This window comes from Styela clava, chromosome 9 (genome assembly GCF_964204865.1).
Source record: "Styela clava chromosome 9, kaStyClav1.hap1.2, whole genome shotgun sequence".
Taxonomy (NCBI): Eukaryota; Metazoa; Chordata; class Ascidiacea; order Stolidobranchia; family Styelidae; genus Styela; species Styela clava.
Genome location: NC_135258.1, coordinates 15,109,289 through 15,128,655, shown reverse-complemented (window position 1 = coordinate 15,128,655; position 19,367 = coordinate 15,109,289). Strand labels below are relative to the sequence as shown.

Below are 19,367 nucleotides of genomic sequence, written 5' to 3'. Positions count from 1 at the left end.
CGGTTCAGAATCGGCAATAACTTAAATTTGAAGAACGCGTTTCGAGAAGACATTCTTGAAATACGGAACCCAATGCAGTCAAAGTTTATATGATTCAAAAAGTGCGCTGAGACTTCAGGAAGGATAACAGAAGTTCAAAAACAGTGGTTCTCAAACCATCCCTGATCCAATAAAAATCAAGGTTTTGAGGTCGCTTACTCCCATGAAAATAGCAAGCTTTGCTTTTCACGCATTCCTATCGGTTATTTTATGTGCCACGTTTAATACTAAAAAATCAACAAACGGAAGCAGAAGAATAAATGCATCGCTTTAAAAAAATCAATTTTTTAACTCGGCCCACTGAGAACTGTTCTGTGGCTCTTCAAGTGGCATAGGGGTCAATTTGAGAATCTTTAATTTAGGTCGCGACAAAAAGGTTTTTACGAACGTACCACTTGAAATTTCATTACAGATCTCGCTGCTGGCATCGAAAATAAAATTCAGGATGGTTTAAAACCAAATAAAAACAGCACATAGCGTGGACTATCATCACCAAAGAAATATTGTTACTGTATAATGATAGCGCTCCATACACCACCGAATACAACATATTTGTTCCGCTTAACTCCAATGTCCCGGATTAGAGAGTCACTTCACAGTGGTCCCGGATTACGTGACAGTCATCAGTTCGCGTCTGAAGTCTGAATAGGTTGTTTGTCCTGAAGGTTTTATACGATATTTTATTATATTTGTTACAGATAACGTTATGAGTAATTATCTATTTCATTAAAATGCACCGTGGAAGTGGCGTACCCCAATCAATGAAGCAGACCTCGAAATATGTGTGGTCCACCAACGATGTTTTAGGACAGGGGGCAACAGGATCTGTGTATAGGGGAAGAAACAAGGTTGGTTTTTATTTTGTCTAAATCCAGAGATCTGAATATAATAATTTATTATGGGTTACAACTTGAAATATACTGATATAGGCCTAGTCTATCATTTGAATACTGAAATATTGATAGCATCTCAATCAATTTTAAACAATATGGTGCGGCGGTGTGACTAAGCGTTAGGAATACGCTCGCCACTGCACCTCTGATTACTCTGCGTGGGTACACAGGTTTGAATCCCATGCAGGGATGGTTATGTGCGAGAGGATTGCTGGACTACTTGCCGCCGTAGGGTGGTTCATGTGACCCAGTAAACGCTGGTCGGTTACAGCTTCCTTCACCTTCGAGTCCATGCTTCCGAAAACAAATAACTGGCTAACTAACCATAGCCGACATGGAATGGTAACGGGACGAGAGACCGTGGTTTGCCATATGGTTAAGCCGCCTTATCGGCTATCCTCTCCCCTGGGATAAATATGTAAATCCTATCCAGTCATTGATTGTTTTGTTTTTTAAACAAATAATCCAATTTACGGAATGAAAATTTTTTTATTGTAGTATTTGTGAGTTGAATTTCGGTCACTTGACAGCTGATCCATTGATTTCTATTATTATTGCGGCAAACATGGCATGATTTTACGCATGTGCTGTTGTCAGACGCTCTCGTTTCTGCGACAAATAGTGTTTGTTTTGTCGAACCAAATTTCATGACATCTTCGAATCAGAGAACTGAAATATGAATGATGCTTAGGGAAGTGAATTCCGATCTTGACACACGATGTACACCTAAGCTTCCCAATACTAATATTGAGCTGTCCCGTCAACTTTTGTCTACCTTCTAGGATACATATGTAAATTTTATGCCCTAATATTTACAGTACAGTTTACCACAAGCAATTTATAATTTTTTTTAGCGAACTGGAGAACAATATGCAATCAAAGTATTCAATTCGTTCAATTATATGGCCCGACCAGCAGAAGTCCGCTCTAGAGAATTCGAGGTTCTACGAAAAGTTGACCATCGAAACATTGTCCGATTATTTGATGTTGAAGAGGAGGTAAATTGAATTTATTGCTTCAATTATTTTCAATATCTCTTAGCCCATGGTTGTGTGTAACACTTTTTTTTTTTACTGGCTCTCAAAGTTCCGCAAGAAAAAGACAAATTAGTAATATTCTCATGGCACAAGATGTAGCCTACATGTGTCGACAAATACTTATGAAATAGAATTTGTGAAATCAGTGTAAATATGTTCACAGCCTAAATCAGTGGTCGGCAACCACCGGGAAAGGTTACTACCGGTCCGCAGAAACGTGGCACAAAAGACGGACAATGTCCTAATAACATATTCAGTTGATTAACAACTCAAACAATAATTAGTTGAAAAGAGTCCTTGCGATTTACAGGGTACTTCGGCAGTCTTTTGGGCAATACTACCAACTGAATACCCCGGCATTGCAAAAAAAGCTTCACAGGCATTTTTACATCTATGTGAAGTCGGGTTTTCAAAATTGACAACTACAAAATCGCAGTAGGCTGAACGCAAGAAACACATTACTTGAATAACATCACCTTTATTCTCTGAATTTAATATCAACCTATTTATCCTAACACATATAATTTATTACATAAGCTTATTCCGTCTGTACAAAGTGGTCCGCCAAAATTTTGGTCAGGCTTTACCGGTTCGTCACCGAAAAAAGGTTGCCGACCACTGGCCTAAATGATCTACTCAAGCTGACGAAAATTAGAAAGCAGTGGCTGCAGTGGCTTAGAAAGCAGTGGCTGCATGTTCGAAGCAAAAGATTCGAATAAGCGCCAACTAAAAAACTATGGATCTATTTGCTTAATTGTTGTTATTTGGACAATAATTAATTTTCTCGCCAACTACTGAACCGAAACATTTCAAGTTCTCTGTCGTACAATTTTTTTTAATCCGTGTTTTCATTTATCAGATTTCTACAAAGCACAGTGTGATAGTTATGGAATTATGTGGAGCTGGGAGTTTATTTTCAATGTTGGATGATCCTGAAAACATGTATGGATTATCAGAAGATGCTTTTAAAATTGTCTTGCATGACATAAGTATGTTTTCGAATTACTAATGTATTTTCTGATTTAGGTTTAAAAATTGAATTTAAAGGGAGTCATGGCTTTTAATCAATATGGTATTTCTTCTTATTAATTTTTAGTATTAAAAAATGGTGCAATAAAAATGTTTGAATTTGAATACTATATTTTTTGGTAAGCCGTTAAACAATTTATAACAGCTAAATTTTCTAGTAACATTTGTGTTTTTTTTTTGAATGTGGGGTGCATGTGTTTTTTTTGTTCATTTTCCCCGTGTGAAAAAATGATAAATAGCTCGATAAATATGATCAGTTTTAAAATTGCAAATATTTATTTTCTTCTTTATTATGTAATATACTGTGTTAACACAATAAGCTAACAAGAATTACTTACCAAGTAGCAACATATATCTTTTTAAAACTTTTATTGATTGAATTTTATTTATAGCCGCTGGCATGAATCATTTGCGAGAGAAAGGTATCGTTCATAGGGATTTGAAACCTGGTAATATTATGAGAACATGGGCGGATGATGGAAATCCTGTTTACAAATTAACTGATTTCGGAGCTGCTCGGGAACTTGATGACAATGAACAGTTCGTGTCATTGTATGGCACTGAGGAGTATTTGGTATGGATAAATTTCTTCTTATAAGATTGAATATTATAAAATAAACATGTTTTCTTATCTGTTTACTATCCTTTAATAGCTATTATCTCATCTGTATGAAAATTATGCTGGCAACTGGTACGAAGGGTTATTATAAGTAATTCAATATTCAGAAACATTTTGTGAAGATATTTTAGGGTATGATTGCACAGATTAAATAACTGATTCAGACCTTATTCAGACTCAAGGTATGGAAACACTCTGTAAAAAATACTGGAATTTCTTTATTTCTAAATATTTTGTACAGTCCAATACTGGAATTCATTTGTATCTCAATAGCAATATTCAATTCAAATATAACAATCAATACATCATTTCATATACCAGGTGACCACCAAAAACAGAAGTTACAGAACCCATGCCATGAATTTCTTGATACTTTTACAAAAATCGAGAAATGAACACTTCACCTTTTTTGTCTGTTTGTGTATGATTGTAGTAAACCAGGACACTTTACACAAAGTCAGGCTTTTTCTAGAATGTTCAAATGGTCCTGGGTCCTGTTTGCAAACTGGCTGTTTTGAATAATAGTGTAAACAGAATTTGAGACAAATGAATAATGACCTTTTTGTCGAGTATTATACACATCACCTAACATGCCCAATTTCTTATGTATACTCTTTTTATTAAGGCATTCGTCTAGTTACTTAACGATTTTAATCGGTAAGTATGTTGATAGGTATTTGTCTGTTTGTTTGTCTGTTAGATGCACGCGATATCTCACGAAAGCGAGGTTGAATCTGCTCCAGATTTTGCATGTGCATTCATCTTATCTCGGACCAGAAACCTATTGATTTTGGGCGAATTATGTCGTATAATTAGCGAGTTATCAATCAATTATTGATGAAGTGATCTAGATTTTTGTAAAGCGAGAGAATTTTGAGACCCGTCGAGTGTGTGTGTGCGATGCGCAGTGCGCAAGTTACAAGAGCGGATGAATCGAAACTGCAGTTTCTGTTTTGGGGGATCCCCTTACTATCGATCGATAAGTCTTCGGTTTCCAACCGATATGCTCGTTTTTTATGCGTTGACTCATGAAAGATTAAGATCTACATCGTCAACCCGTGATTTTAGCTCAAAATATGATCAATCGAAAAAACTATAAATTTTCATATATTTCTAGCATCCTGATATATATGAACGAGCTGTGTTGAGAAAACCAGCAGGAAAAACTTTTACAGCCTCTGTGGATTTGTGGAGTATGGGAGTCACTCTCTATCATGTTGCTACTGGACAATTACCTTTTCGACCTTATGGTGGTGCAAGGAGAAATAAAGAGACAATGTAAGGAAGATTTGTTTGGTACTGGGAATTGGTAATGACTAGTGACTAGATTCAAATTTAAAAATACAACTGAATGCAGTCTCTATTTTCGAATTTGGAAATTGGAATTATTTTTAAATTGAGTCATTTAAACAAAGAAATTTGCATATGATATATGGGACTTATAAAAAATTAATTTGATAATGCAGAATAGTTAAGAAAAAGATAACTATTGTTTTGATCAATTTCCTGTTTTGAAGTTAATGAAGTCTACTTTGCCTCTAACCATTAAATGTCAAATGAGTTTTAAGCCAATAACAAGTTACTAAACAGGAAATACTAAGGATGAGGTGGGATTCTTTCAGCGCTGGGTTCGCTTATTGATTCATCGAAAAAAAAAATATTGTCTTGTTCGATTTTTCATTGCCTCTTTACAGGGTGGTCCAAAAATGGAAGCTAGATCATTTGGAATATATTCTAGAAAGAACAAAACTTCTGTGCAAAGCATCTTATATTACTGAAATTTTTGGATACTGTCTACACAAATAGAATTTTGATTGTTAAATAAATTTTCTTTTTTTTCGTAGAAGTGATAATGATATCTGTAGGTTCTGTATTTTAGGGTCCACCTTGTATTCATTTTCATTGGGGTATTCTGTGTTGGAGCAAAAGAGTTAAGTAGCAGTTTTTTTTTTAATTGATAAAAAATATTTCCTTTGAATTTATAGGTACAAAATCACTACTGAAAAACCGTCTGGCGTCATATCTGGAACACAACACACTGAAGCTGGTCAAATTGAATGGAGTCAAGAATTACCAAAGACATGCAGATTATCGCTGTATGTATCATTCCTATTTCCATATGGCATCACTTTTTCACTCTTTGGTGTAGGCCCGGGGTTTCCCAATCTATGGGTTGCGACCCAGTTTTGGGATCACCTGCAAGTTTTCTTGGGCCGATTGTTTTCAACAAAAACCTAATTGTTTATTATATGTTAGGTATTGCAATGTTGCCCAATACCTGTGGAAAGTTTCAAATAGTAAAAACTTGGCAGCATTCATTCTGCTGAGCAAAGCCATGCCACCGCTTCAAAAACTTGCTGATTGCAAATATACGCTGCATTCTCATTTTAGGGTAATAAATGTTATGTAAAAATGATTGTTTTATATTAGTCATGAAAGTACTACTGTCCTTGGGTCACGAGATTTACAAAATTTATTTCAAAAAAATTGGGGTTGCTTGAAAAATAGGTTGGGAACCACTATTCAAATGGTGATCGGGACCATATATATATATATATTCATTATTTTCCCAACTAATTTAATTATGGTATTGTACTTAACGTCTATTTGAGAGAACTTGTGTGTGATTAGGCTTGATAAGCTTGACATCGCGCCTCTGACTACCGTGCAGGTTCGCAGATTCGAATCCTGTTGGAGGCAACAGGATTGCTTGTTGTAGGGTGATTTATATAATCAATGGTCAGTTGCGACTTCCTCCAATATTAATTTCATGCATCTACAATAACTGTTAAACTATTTCCATTACCGACATTGAGTGGTAACCGAAGTGGTTGTGGCTCACAATTTAATCAAGTCTTCTTATCGTCTTTCCTATCTACCGGAATAAATATGAAAATCCTACCTCCCATTTGTGACAGAATCATATTATCTAATTGCGTATTTCTAGCCATCCCTCTACTACAAAATATTATTCTTTCCCACAGTACGCATACTTATTTATTCTTCTTTTTTACAGTGGTTTCAAAGCCTATTTTACTCCTGTACTTGCTGGTATCATGGAATGCGATCCACATCAAATTTGGACGTTTGAACAATATTTTTCTGAAGTTAGCGGCTTACTGGAGAAAAGAGTAATAGATGTGTTCAGTGTTCCCTCTGGAGCTTTACACAAAATCTATATTCCGGAAGGGAACACGTAAGTTTTAAATTGTGGTCTACCAGGCTTGAATTATAGATGGTGTATGTATGTGCTGTTTTGTTATGTTTTGTCAATTTGAGTCATCTTGTTCAACATGTAGGATGGGAAACTGGTTGCGAGTTATTTTTTAATTGTTATTCGATTTGTCATTATTTGTTTAATCTCTTATGACTTGTGGACATATTTGAACTTGATTACTATATATTCTAGTTAAGAATTTTTGATATTATATGCTTTTTACCTCTAGAAGCATTTGAACTCAATAGAAATTTTATGTGATTCAAACTCATAACTCGAACCAGGCATTTGTCAGTTGTTTATTCTAGAAATACCTACATTCAAAATGAGTAATCAAATTTTTTATATAGATCTCAGCGCGACTGTAGTTTCTTGCAGCAGTCAGTACTTTTATAAGCGTTCTGTTGACGGCTCGATACCTCACTTTTACTATGCTTATCAAAGTTGTACTTATTAATAAAATAGGATTCAGATTTATTAAAAAAATTCTATAAAAATCTTTTAATTTGTGCTATCGATAGGGTTTCTACGGGACTAATTACATTTCCTTCTTCTATGCTATTGTGTCAGTAGATCCATATGCATATAAATGTATTTCTGTTATTGTGCAGCAAGACTCTTCAATCACTCAGTCTAACTTATATATTGGTAACATTTTCCTACTTTTGGCTCACCCTGTCTGTATATTAATAATAAGATTAATTTGGGAAAATAAATTGTGTGTATGTGTCTTTGTCTCGTTAAGAATATGTAAACATCTAGTGAATTGGGATATGGGATGCAAGTCCTGTTGGCCTACAACACATATGTTCGAAGTTTTATTCCAAGAACTCAGTTATGTGGAATTCACTTCCTCGTTGTTTTGTCGTGAACTACTTTTAGGTATCTCGCCAATCGGCATTTACTAGCACTCAATATAGTTTCAGTAGCTCTAGGCATTTTTATGGTTGTTCGTAACTTTGCCCAGAGATCAGTCTGGTTAATTCCGAGAGTACATGTGATGACCTTACTTACTTACCTACTGACCTTACAAATTTTTGGTGCTCCAGAAGTATGTTCACCCATTTAACGTCAAGTTGTGTAAAGGGACGGAAGGGGGGTATATCTTGTTGTTTGACTCCTCTAACACAAACAGTCCTCGAACTCGTAATAGAACTAAAATATAGAAAATTGGAATAAAATTATGGCCGAACCCTAACCTGGTACACATACTACAGGAGTACCCAAATTTCATAAAAAAAAATTATTTTTCACCTACTTTTAATAATTATTGTTTTCATTTTTAAATAATTCCGTTAATTTGTTTTATTACCAGATTTGCATCCTTTCAAGAGAAAATTGCTGAGCAGACAGATATTCGATCCAGTCATCAGTCGCTGTTTTTGGAAGGCGACGTGTTTGAGGTTGAAACGTTTCAACCAGTAAAGGAATATCCACGAACTACAAGAGAAAGACCGATTATTTTATTGAGCACCAATATTTCTGATTTTCAGTCCATCCATATTCCCCATACATGTAAGTACCGGCAGTCAGCAGTTTTATATTTTTTCTTTGTGTTTCAAAAACTTTTAGACTTTCAATAATTGGATAAAAAGAACCGTCCAGGTTTTGTCTTTATTCGTTTCTTATGGCCATATTCATAAATAACCACGTTTAAATCTAATTGGATTGAGAACAAAATTATTAGTTTTTGATGAAAGTGGAAATTAATATACTATATGAATTGAAATTTTGAAAATTTAACTTAGTAGTAGTAGTCCTCAAATACCTAGTAGTCCTCAAATATAAATTACAATAGAATAAGCTTCAATATATTTTTTTTTTTTATCAATATTTTATATATGAATTGTATTGAAATTAAAGTAGTTGTCTTCCTTTTTATCTCCACTAACTGATTTTGTTAATCGCAATTGATTCTACATTATAAATCGCATAGTCTGAATTTAAAACTTTGTTGATATCCCATTTTTTTATTCAGGTAAGCCTCCAAAGGACAGACAAAAACACCCTATGACATCATTGGAAACTGATGCAAATTTTGTAAAAGTTTGTTCCAGCACTCTCTTTGATATCAGAAAATCTGTCGATTATCTTTTGCTTGTGCAAACTCTCATTAGACTCGGTGTAAAATGGTTTGTGTAAGTAAAATTTGTCTTGGAGGGTCAAATTTCAATTTGTTTTAAATATATATTATTTTTTATTCAAATTTTAAATATTCTGATCAAATGTTTTTTGCAGCAAAACCATGACTAAGTTCAATTCATGATAATTTTTGTGAAACATTTCATTTGCAAAAAAAAACAATTCTTGTCTAACGCATTAATTTCAACCGAATTTCCTTTCAAATACATTTTTGGATATCCCTGTCTTTATTATTATTGAACATTAGTTTTTAGGCATCAGTTCAAATGCATGCTTATGAATGCAAGAACTTCATTGAATGAATCCACTAATTTTCATATTTTTCAGATCATATTTACGATCATGGGTGAGCCGAGCACAAATTTCTGCCAACGAAATTAATGCAAAAATCGAGTGTTTGAAAACATCACTGGAAATCTTTGAAGAACAGTGAGTTATGTTTTTGCTCAATAAGATTAAAATATATCATTAATAGGATTGTACTTTGCAATTTATTGCACCTTGAGTGACGTGGGGGAAGGTATTTGGACCGGAGATATGTAGGATGTATACAACATAGTATTTTTTGCCTAATATTCACAATGACCTTCCCATAGGATGGAAGGTTTTTGCCAATATTCCTCATCATTAGCCATTAACCATGGTTGTGTTATGCTTCATTCACGCTATGGTGTTCGCGTATGTCTTTCTCTACTTGTGTGGGTAATACCAAGGAATAACAGCAAGGTATTTAGGTTGCGCTAATTAAGTTTCTACTTATTCTGCTCATGTGTTTCATTGTAATAAGTCATGGTGTTTTGTTTTCTATAAAAGAAAATATTGTTATATGCAAATGAGGGTATATTCTAGTCATTTTGTAATGCCGTATGTAATAATGGTGCAATGTATAATAGGTTGTCTCTATTTTATCAATTTACCTTGAATTTCCTCTATTCGACTCAAGAATGTCTAACACAAATCGCTGAGCTAAATTGATTCAAAATTTTTTAGGGATCATTACATCCTGTTGAAGAAATCATAGCCTTATCACAGTAGTAACAAAAAAACCTAATTCAATATCTGAAAACTATAAAAACTTGATAACCTAACAATCTAATCAAATCTCTGTTTATCTCAACTCCCTTGCACTTTATAATTCAAACCCATTTTACTTTCAAAAATATTTTTTTATTATGTTTTCAAAATAATTTTGATTGTTACAAAAAGGCGATTGTTGACATTTTAATAAAAAAAGTCAATATAATATTATAAAAAAAATAGGTCCAAAAAAAAATAAAAAATAGGCTGATATGAAATTATAGTTTGAATTGTATTTCAATGATAATTTAAGTGAATTTACAATCCAAAATATACATTTTCCTTATTTCTACAGATTTATTTCCTTTATTTAAGTTTCCCCTTTAGGGTAAAGTCCTTGGATAAAGGTTCTTAAATAAAGTGTTTGAATCTCAATAAATATTTGACAATTTTTGCTTAATTGGGATAATTAGAAGTGAAAGTACAGGTAATGCCAAAGAAAGATTTATTGACATGGTATGGCCATTTCTGATTGATGTACTATTTCTTGTGTTGTCCTGGAAAAGTGGGTCGTAAATACCAGTTTGTGTTGTTTTATTGTAAGTGCATGTGATAAATTTCACTTTTATTATAGTTACAACAGGGAAACAGCTTTACTGAGAATAATGGGGAAAATGTCACCTTCTCCACCTGAGGTCAATGAACTCAAGTTATTTTTTCCACAAATAACAGAGAAAAACAAGCAATTAAGACAGGTATCTGATTATTTATAATTTCTAGTAGCCACTAGCCAGTATCATATCTTTGGTAGGACTTCATTTCTGAGCGTAGCTTTTCATTTTGATGTGATATGAGGATTGAACAATTGAATTTACTCTTTTGCTGCACTTAATGATTAGCTTGATCGGCCTACACATTGATTAAAAATATTCAAATTTCCCTTACTTCACCCAGGGCTCTATAAATATGCTGACTTGGAATGAATTTAATCAGTCTCATAACATAATAGCCCCTATGCATCAGAGAAAGTTTGTCCAGGACTTTGTTCAAGAGAAACTTTGCAACATCTCAAAAACAATATAAAAAATGTCCAAAATATGAGATTGGATGTTTATAATGTTAATTAAAGCTGTGACTCAGCCTCTAGCGCCTTCTACAAACATAAATTCACTCATGCACAATTATTTTAATCCCTGAATATCCAAGTTCTAATATTCCCTATGCTAAAATACAATGCATGTGGGGATATATTAGAAAAGCAGTAGTTTTTTCCAGCTGTTCTTTATTCAATTTTAAATTTTCCAGCTAAAGACTGAATTTGAATTGGTCAGTGAAGCGATTCGTGGTTTGGAACGTTCGATTGTTCAGGACAAAACTCCTCTTCGAGTTTTTGTTGACGAAGGTTCTCAAGAGTCTGACCATCTTGTTGAAAAAATGGACGTCATAGCCAACCGATCTCGAGATATTTACAAAGCGTTCAAGAAGCATAAGCATCTCAAACGTAAGTTACGGTTTTTTTGCATCCCCTATTGCTTTGACGTTTTATTCATCCAATGAGCGTATTGTCATTTTTTTGTTTTATATTGTTAACCAAGGATGTCGTAACTGCCGTAATCGAATATTTGAATGCAATCTGGTATATTCGATTTTTTAAATCCAATTTTTTAATTTTGAACATATACCATGTTGCAGCTGTACAATAATTATTATTCTGATGGTAGAAAATAAACAACCAATTGAAACAATTACAATTTATTTTCATCATTAAATCAATTTTTATAAATATATTCTGATTTGCACTTTTTTTTCCAAGCATATACATATTATATCGATGTCCCATATTTGCAAACATTTTTTAGAATATATTCGGAATATTACATTATTTGTTGAGTGACATTCATATTACGAACATACTCAAAGTTTTCGACGAAGGAAGATATGTAAATGTCGAATATAATTTTTTTTTGCGGAATGTGTCTTAGTTCAACATATTAACACAGAACATGTTAAAGCCATCAAAGGCAAATGAATATTTATTTATTACAGACTAAACTAAATTTACCAACAGACTATGAGCCCTTCTCTTTCACCCCCCTTAAAAGAGTTTATTAGTTCATTGCTTATTTAATTTTTATCGATTAGGTTTTTATGTGACTAACTAATTAACCGTCTTCTATGCTTATGTGCCAGTGGAATCGTATGCATATAAATAATGCGAGGATACTGTAGCAGCAGTGAAGATAACTATTCTAAGTGGTTGAAGAGTTGCTGCACACTAACTGTTAGTGTGCAGCAAGAATCTTCAAACAATTATGGTAGTTTAATTTTTATTATTTGTTTCATATCAAAATCTACCTCGACATTTTATTATTATTTAGGACTGTCAAGCCACGAGGAACAGGTTCATAAATTTGACAAACAACAATTGAATGTCATATGTGAGAAGGCAGTAAGTCTTTTCACAGAGAAAAGTGTACCAGGATGCAAGAAAATGCACAAGGAATCGAATTCATGGTTTACGTAAGCATATTTAATCTTATTAGTATGGTTGTTAGAACTCAAGATTTTTTCATTTCGTCCTTTTTGGGATTGTTGAGGGCCCTCACCCAAACTTGAAAAATGTTTTTTTGTGAAAATGGGTAAAACACACATATTTTTTATTTTAAACTCATATCACTCTTTATAGAAATGATTCAGTGAATATAATTCCACAGTATCGTTAGATACTAGCTTGAAGAGCACCTATTTCTTTATAATATTTTCAAATTTTTCCTATTCTATTTTTGTTTAATATGCTAGTTTTTGGGTATATCGGTGGTGAATTTACCGAAATTATATTTCAGGAGCATGCAGGAATTCCAAAGTCAACTGCGCAATGTCGAAAGTCGTCTTGGTAGATTGCGAGAATCTTGCGAGCAGCAAAACGAACAGCAGTTACAAATGCAGAGATTTTATCGCAACAAATTCAACGGGGCCGAACAGTCATTGAACGGCAGTATGTCAAGGTATGCTACTTGCCTCCCCGTTGGAGATGGCTAAAACTCAAATTGAAGTTTTCCCGGATTTGGAGTTCGTGGTGGATATGGATAATAGCCACTTTATCCATGGATGTGGATGGCAGAGGATGCTTTAATCTGTATATTTATGTCACATATTTTCATCTTCCAATAAGAAATCTGTGAAGCCTGGTAAGGTGGTTCCCTCGAAGCAACCCATTCAATAAATAGCACATATGTTACACTATATTATGTCTCTGCATATATCTCGGCTTTCATGGCTTTCATCTCGGTATAGGATTTTCAAATATTAACCACAATATTGTACTCAAGAAAGAAAGCTGACACGCGCAGCTTTCAAAATGAACTGGCAGTTTCATTAACCTGGTCTCTGCTGTTACAGATCTACGATATTGCGTTGATGGCAACAGGGTTGCCACTTGCCAGACTGAAATCTGGCAGTATTCAGCGACTTCAAGAAGTTGCTCGTTTATCAAATATCAGACACTTTAAAAATTTGAAATCTCAGCTAATTTTAGCCATATCTGTATCGACTTCGACATTGACATTTTTTCAAATTACATGCAAATAATTTTTAATATCCTCCAAAAGTAAACACTCACACTCACTGTGTATTGTTCTAGGTTAACTATCAATGGACAGTCATCATTGCCTGAAATGAAACCAGCATCATGGCCTGAAATACATAAGACTATGACAACGAAACAAAATGCTGAGTTGAAGAATGGAATCAGAGATGCCAAGAACAGTTTTGTTGACATTCGATCAGTCATGGACGATAATACATTAATGTTACAGAGGTAAACAAAGCTCTAATGTTGATTAGGAATTCAAAGAAAATATAAAGTTATTTACCCACCACAACACCCAGGGTGCAATCAATTGGGCTAGACAATGCCCTTCTTATATCATGCCGCAAATACAAGGCCTTGTTGGAAACAAATTGTTGATAAGTGTCATATAAAAATATAATATTATAATATTTATTATTCTATTATGGGAATGATTGCTTACTTTTCTATTTTTCTATTTTGTATTAGACTCCGAAACTTGCTAAACAGTGTGGATGATCAGAGCTCTATGGCTATCATTCCACCACCTTCCAGAAATGATCAGATAGAAGAGAATTGAAATCGAATCTGAATCCATTGTTACATACATATGTCTCTCTTACTCTTCATTTTTCTTTTCGATAAGTAGCGATTTTAGATACCTTATCATTTATTCGTTGTAATTGACGATTGAAAAAAAAGTTTCAAATTAGAACTTCAGGAAAGTTGAAAATGTAGTTGCTTAGTTATTTGAACCACTCCTCTGTGTGTAGTTAGATAAAAAAAAAAACGACTGCAGGAGTATTTTTAGTTTATTTTTTAATTTAATTCGACTTATTTCTCATTCAAGATAAATTTTACCTTTTGTTAAATTTGACTGCAGTTAGAAATTAGAATTCTCCGAAGCAAAATTGTGAAAAATGAAATTAGGAGTATTTCTTAGTTTGTAGAATGGTTAATTGTGGAAAATAAAATTTCTTTAAAACCATATCGCTTGAACTCTACAACATTGCTGTTAAAAAATATGTTAGTTAACCTTAAGAAATTCATACGAATTTTTGTGAATGATTTTATGGGGAGTTGATCATAACCAAAAAAGATGCCTGCCGTGTTGTTTATAGATGCGATGTATATTTAAAATATACATTTTTCATATTTGAGAATTTTGTCATTTCTTGATTTGTATGAAACAGTTTTATATGTCCTATATCTACCTTACATTATTAGTTTATCATATGTATTTTTCTGTGTTGCAAATCTATCTCTTGTTTTGTGTAAACCTGTATAAAAAATCATGCTTGAAATTCTTGGATAGTTCGCCTGATCATCTCCAATACTTTCAAGAGAACCAAATCTTGTACAAAAACGTTTGCTATGTGATGAACCCCCCCCCCCCCCCCCCCCAATTTAAGCATATTCTTATGTTATGCTGTGGTAATTCTAAATCTACTTTGCATTGGATGTTTTTTTACGAATGTGGGTGACAATAATGAAAATCTTGGTGTAAATGCTTCATCACATATGTAATCTTGTGGATGGCGTGCGTTCATTTGTTTTGTATATTTTCTTTGATTTTCCCAATATAAATATATGCGACTTTCTTGTCTCTGCTGTAGATCATTGATACCGGTGTGTTTTACTAGGTTTGGAGGACATGAGGTTAAAAGATATTGACCTCGCGTCGGATAATTAATTGTGATAACGATAGCAGTGTTGGTAGTAAAAGTAATGAAGGAAGTTTCTAATATTATATTTTCAAATCAAATTTCGAATACTTCAGAATCGGATTTTATTTATTGTATCTCAAAAATCGATCGTGCGCCTGATGTATGGATCAGGTAATTTATGCGTTACTGTCTTCGCCCAGAACCAGTGTTGCGTTTAGGTAATAACGCACAGAATATTACATTTTTGACGGCGAAAGTGATTAGATTAACATAAAACGACGCTGTTGTTTGTTGAGCTTAGTATGATCTTTCATAAAAACCGTTGAATCTTATAGGCCTATGCGCCTTATGTATGGATAAAACCCCAATTTGTCGACAGTGCGCCTTATGGTCGCAAAATACGGTAGGGGTCTTCATTGCATACTGATTTCACTTTGCTATGATGATTATGAAATCCAAATAAACTTACTCACCATACTCTCATGGACAAAGTATCGGAAGATCATCTCAAACTAATTTAATTGTAAATGCATGTAACGGTGCACGTTGCCTCCATTAATGGACGTTTTCTTGACCCCTGAAAGATTCTCCTCCCTATACTTTATCATTGCAACATTTTAAACGCTGGTTTGGAGAGTTGGCGCTTACGAATTGGTATACATGTTCAAAACAATAAACCACGTGCCGCTTATAGATACTATTAGCTCAGGGTGGTGCGAGGTTGGTGGGCCTCAAAAACTTGCCTCGCGGACCGCAGTCCGAAAAAACCCCAAAGTGGTCACAACATCGCGAATTCACTCACTCACAAAATATATTTAAGAATGAGATTTTACCGTTTTAATCTGTTTTTTGTTGAGGATATATACAGCCTTTAGTTATTTTAAAATTGCTTACCGTGTAATGTTCGATATCTTTTATCGTGTGTGGTTTTGTAATGTCTCAAAATTATATTCTTTCGTGACGGATATTACTTGAAAACACACCAAACACTGTGGTTTGTTGTGGGCAAGGAAATACGTTTCTTCCCAGTTTTCCTCGCTCACCTTTTTTCACACTGATCGTATGATATATTGTTATATTTGGGTAATTTTATTACTTGTAGCGTCAGCAGGCCAGGTGCTATTGTCGAAGAACAACCAAGTCTAAGTTGGAATTCCGAACCCAGCTATAAAAAACTGGATCGCGCGGCGCTAAGTCAGCTCCGCGGTTCGTAACTGCTGTCAATATAGCCCACAATTGAAAATAGAGGAGTGCTTTTACTAAAATAAAGGCACAAAACACCTCTCCAAATGAGGAGTTACTTGACGCGAGCTTAAGGTTCGAAGTTTAAAAGTTAAAGTGTAGGGGGGAACCCATCTCATCGGCTTGGTCCCGTCTGCACACGACAATTCATTTTCCTGGTCACAGGTCGTCATTCCCATATTGGCGCCGTCTTGACGTTTATAGATACAACATTGATATTCCGTGATTTTAACAAACATTAATCCTGACATTGGGATTAGGAAGGGCTATTTCCGGTTGAAATCGTTTTAAAATAACTCAAAAATTTTCTGCCAACAAATACAAATATCTGCCAATGGTTTAGTGCAGGGATCTCCAACCCGCGGGCCGCATGCGGCCCACAGGAGTAATTCGTGTGGCCCACGTGAAGTTTCGCACTTGAAACATTGCTGACTTTATTTTTTCCTTCCATTTTTTAAGCCTATGTATTTTTGCATAAAAGTTGAGTTGAATTTCATGGTTCATGTCTATGTGTGCATCTTGTGTTCAGAAATCCTCAAAAGTGTTATGCAATTGTTATGCAAAATTGATTCCGGATAAAAACTTTTTTATATAAACAATGCTATATAATTCAAAATTATATCTCAATTGATTTCCAACATTTTAAAATTGTATATCTATTGTTTTTATTATTTCCCCAACAACTTGTGCTCTTTATCTTTATATTTGATAACAATTATTATTATTTGTTCATATTCAAAAAGTCCCAAATAATGTTATAAAATGTTACTTTCTTCATTTTCTATTTATAAAGTTGATATATCAAGCTGATATTGCATCTTCATCGGTAACCTGAGCTTTTCATTTTGATTTCGATTAATATTACGATTATTGAATGTTTATATTTAAAGAGTCCCAAATTGTGTTGTAAAATGTTACATTCTTCATTTTCTATTTTATGAATTTAATATGCTAAGCTAATAGCTCTTTTCCATCAACCCTTGATCTGTAAATCATATCTCAAAAGTTCTTCATTGAGCTCCTTGTTCAATCTTTGATAAATTGATCTAACAATTACAAATTACCAAAACAAATGGTATGAATGACATGGACTAATAGATTGTTATGTTCTGTGTAAAAACACTTCTATTTAATGTTTATATTCAGAGTGTCCAAAATCATTTTACATAGTGTTATAAAATATTGCATCTTATCTATTTTGATATTAATCCAACCCTTTGCCAATTGTTGTGTTTTTTCATTCACTCGATTGATATTTCAATATCGTTTGTATTTATTATATTGAATCTCAAATAGTATATTCATTCACAAAGTCTACAATTCACTATAATATTTGCCTGAATGGCCATGACCAGAGAAATGCGTATTGTTTAACACAAAAAAATCGATTTGTTTCGATGACCCAACCCGTGCTTCTGATTTTATTGCATTAGTATGTGTCTAGTAGGCTATGGACCTTTCCCCGAGCATCGACTTCCTTGTTTACATCGTGACATTGGCCAATCAGCAAGATGCAAAAAGTGACGTAACAATGTCCCCTTTTCGCATTCGCTCAGACACTTTTCTCACTCAGACACATTTTCAAGCGTGGTTGTAAACATTACCTCGTTTTCGCGATTTTGAACTCTATTCGTTAGTTTTCAGTTGTGTTTAGGAAACTTAAATATAAATCAGATAATTCAATGATCACACTGTCTTCCTAGGAGCTTTAATTTAATTGCAGTAATAAAAATTAGTGTAAAAATAGCTGTGATAGACTAGCCTGAAATTCTTTACCGGTACTTTTAAAAAACAGATTGTTGTATGCGATGAATCATAATGATAGTTTGAAACACATACCCCATTTTACAGGCGCCAACTCGCAAAGGCACTCTTAAAATAGCCCTGAAAATTTTGCAATGGTAGAGTATAGGGAGAATTTTCCGGGGGTCAAAGGTCGGGGAAAGGTCCATCATAAAACAAATCCCCTGTTTTGCATGTTCAAATTCCTCATTCATAAGTATACATATACCGGTTACTCAGATAATTGGTATCTATTCCAGCGCTCCCACCTATTTCGTTTCGATCATTTTTATTTTTCTGCGATACAATTTCAATATGTGGAAAATTCCGTTATTTAGAAAAAAAGATTTTATTAGAGAAATAGTGAAGACATGTGAATATTGTATATAGTAAACAAACATGGGAGATATTGATATATTGACGCCGAACCTGTTATATTTATGCTTATTTAATTGAATTATGTGACAACTGACTCTGATGACCCCTAAAGGTCGTATCGTTGCCTCCCATTCATGTAACGAAAACATCTGTTTATTTGATATTTAAATATGTATATATATATATATGTTTATATTTATTTTTTATATTTATGTTTGTATATATTGTGTTTTTGGTTTGACGAACTAAACTCTCACTCTTATGTTTTTGTCAATAATTCCAGGTTATGTATATATGTTTGCATATATTGTTTATGGTTTGACCGTAAATATATATACTACTACGGGTTTGGCGAATGAAATAAACTCTCTCTCGCTCTCTCTCCTCAATATATGAAGATGTTTTACGTCGAATTTCACCGGTTATCTCGGGACTCCCGGTTTTGTCACCGTGTGGTTTGATCTAATGTTGTACTTGGGATATCTTGAAGGATTCAGTATAGCGAGCGCTCCGTAGCAGCACAAACGTAGCTTTGTAGCTGACCAAGGTTTAGTTAGAGGTAATATCTCGACCAGCAGTTACAAGAAGCACCCTATGGCTATCCATATAAGACTACGGTATACACCGATATTCAATAAACAGATCAGCAGATATAACTAGTACAGTCAGACAGTAGGTACCGTAGTAGTAGTCTACCAGTATATTCTAATATTTATTTTGAACATTTCCACAGCTTA

General features: G+C 33.9%; 1 protein-coding gene across 1 annotated transcript; it reads left to right on the top strand.

Moving 5' to 3' along the window:
- Positions 1–702: 702 nt before the first annotated feature.
- Positions 703–15,176, top strand: LOC120338723 (serine/threonine-protein kinase TBK1-like). Its single transcript, XM_039406645.2, has 16 exons — positions 703–887; positions 1,787–1,930; positions 2,829–2,958; positions 3,391–3,572; positions 4,735–4,895; positions 5,603–5,713; positions 6,634–6,813; positions 8,150–8,349; positions 8,813–8,972; positions 9,304–9,405; positions 10,628–10,748; positions 11,299–11,494; positions 12,372–12,513; positions 12,837–12,998; positions 13,634–13,810; positions 14,051–15,176. The coding sequence occupies exons 1-16, from the start codon at positions 771–773 to the stop codon at positions 14,139–14,141; spliced, it is 2,376 nt and encodes a 791-aa protein (XP_039262579.2). The 5' UTR covers positions 703–770; the 3' UTR covers positions 14,142–15,176.
- Positions 15,177–19,367: the final 4,191 nt, after the last annotated feature.

Coding starts and splice junctions, on each gene's coding strand:
- LOC120338723 (XM_039406645.2), top strand. CDS start 771: ATGCACCGTGGAAGTGGCGTACCCCAATCAATGAAGCAGACCTCGAAA. Junction 11,495..12,371: donor GAAGCATAAGCATCTCAAAC/GTAAGTTACGGT, acceptor ATTATTATTTAG/GACTGTCAAGCCACGAGGAA. Junction 12,514..12,836: donor GAATCGAATTCATGGTTTAC/GTAAGCATATTT, acceptor ATTATATTTCAG/GAGCATGCAGGAATTCCAAA.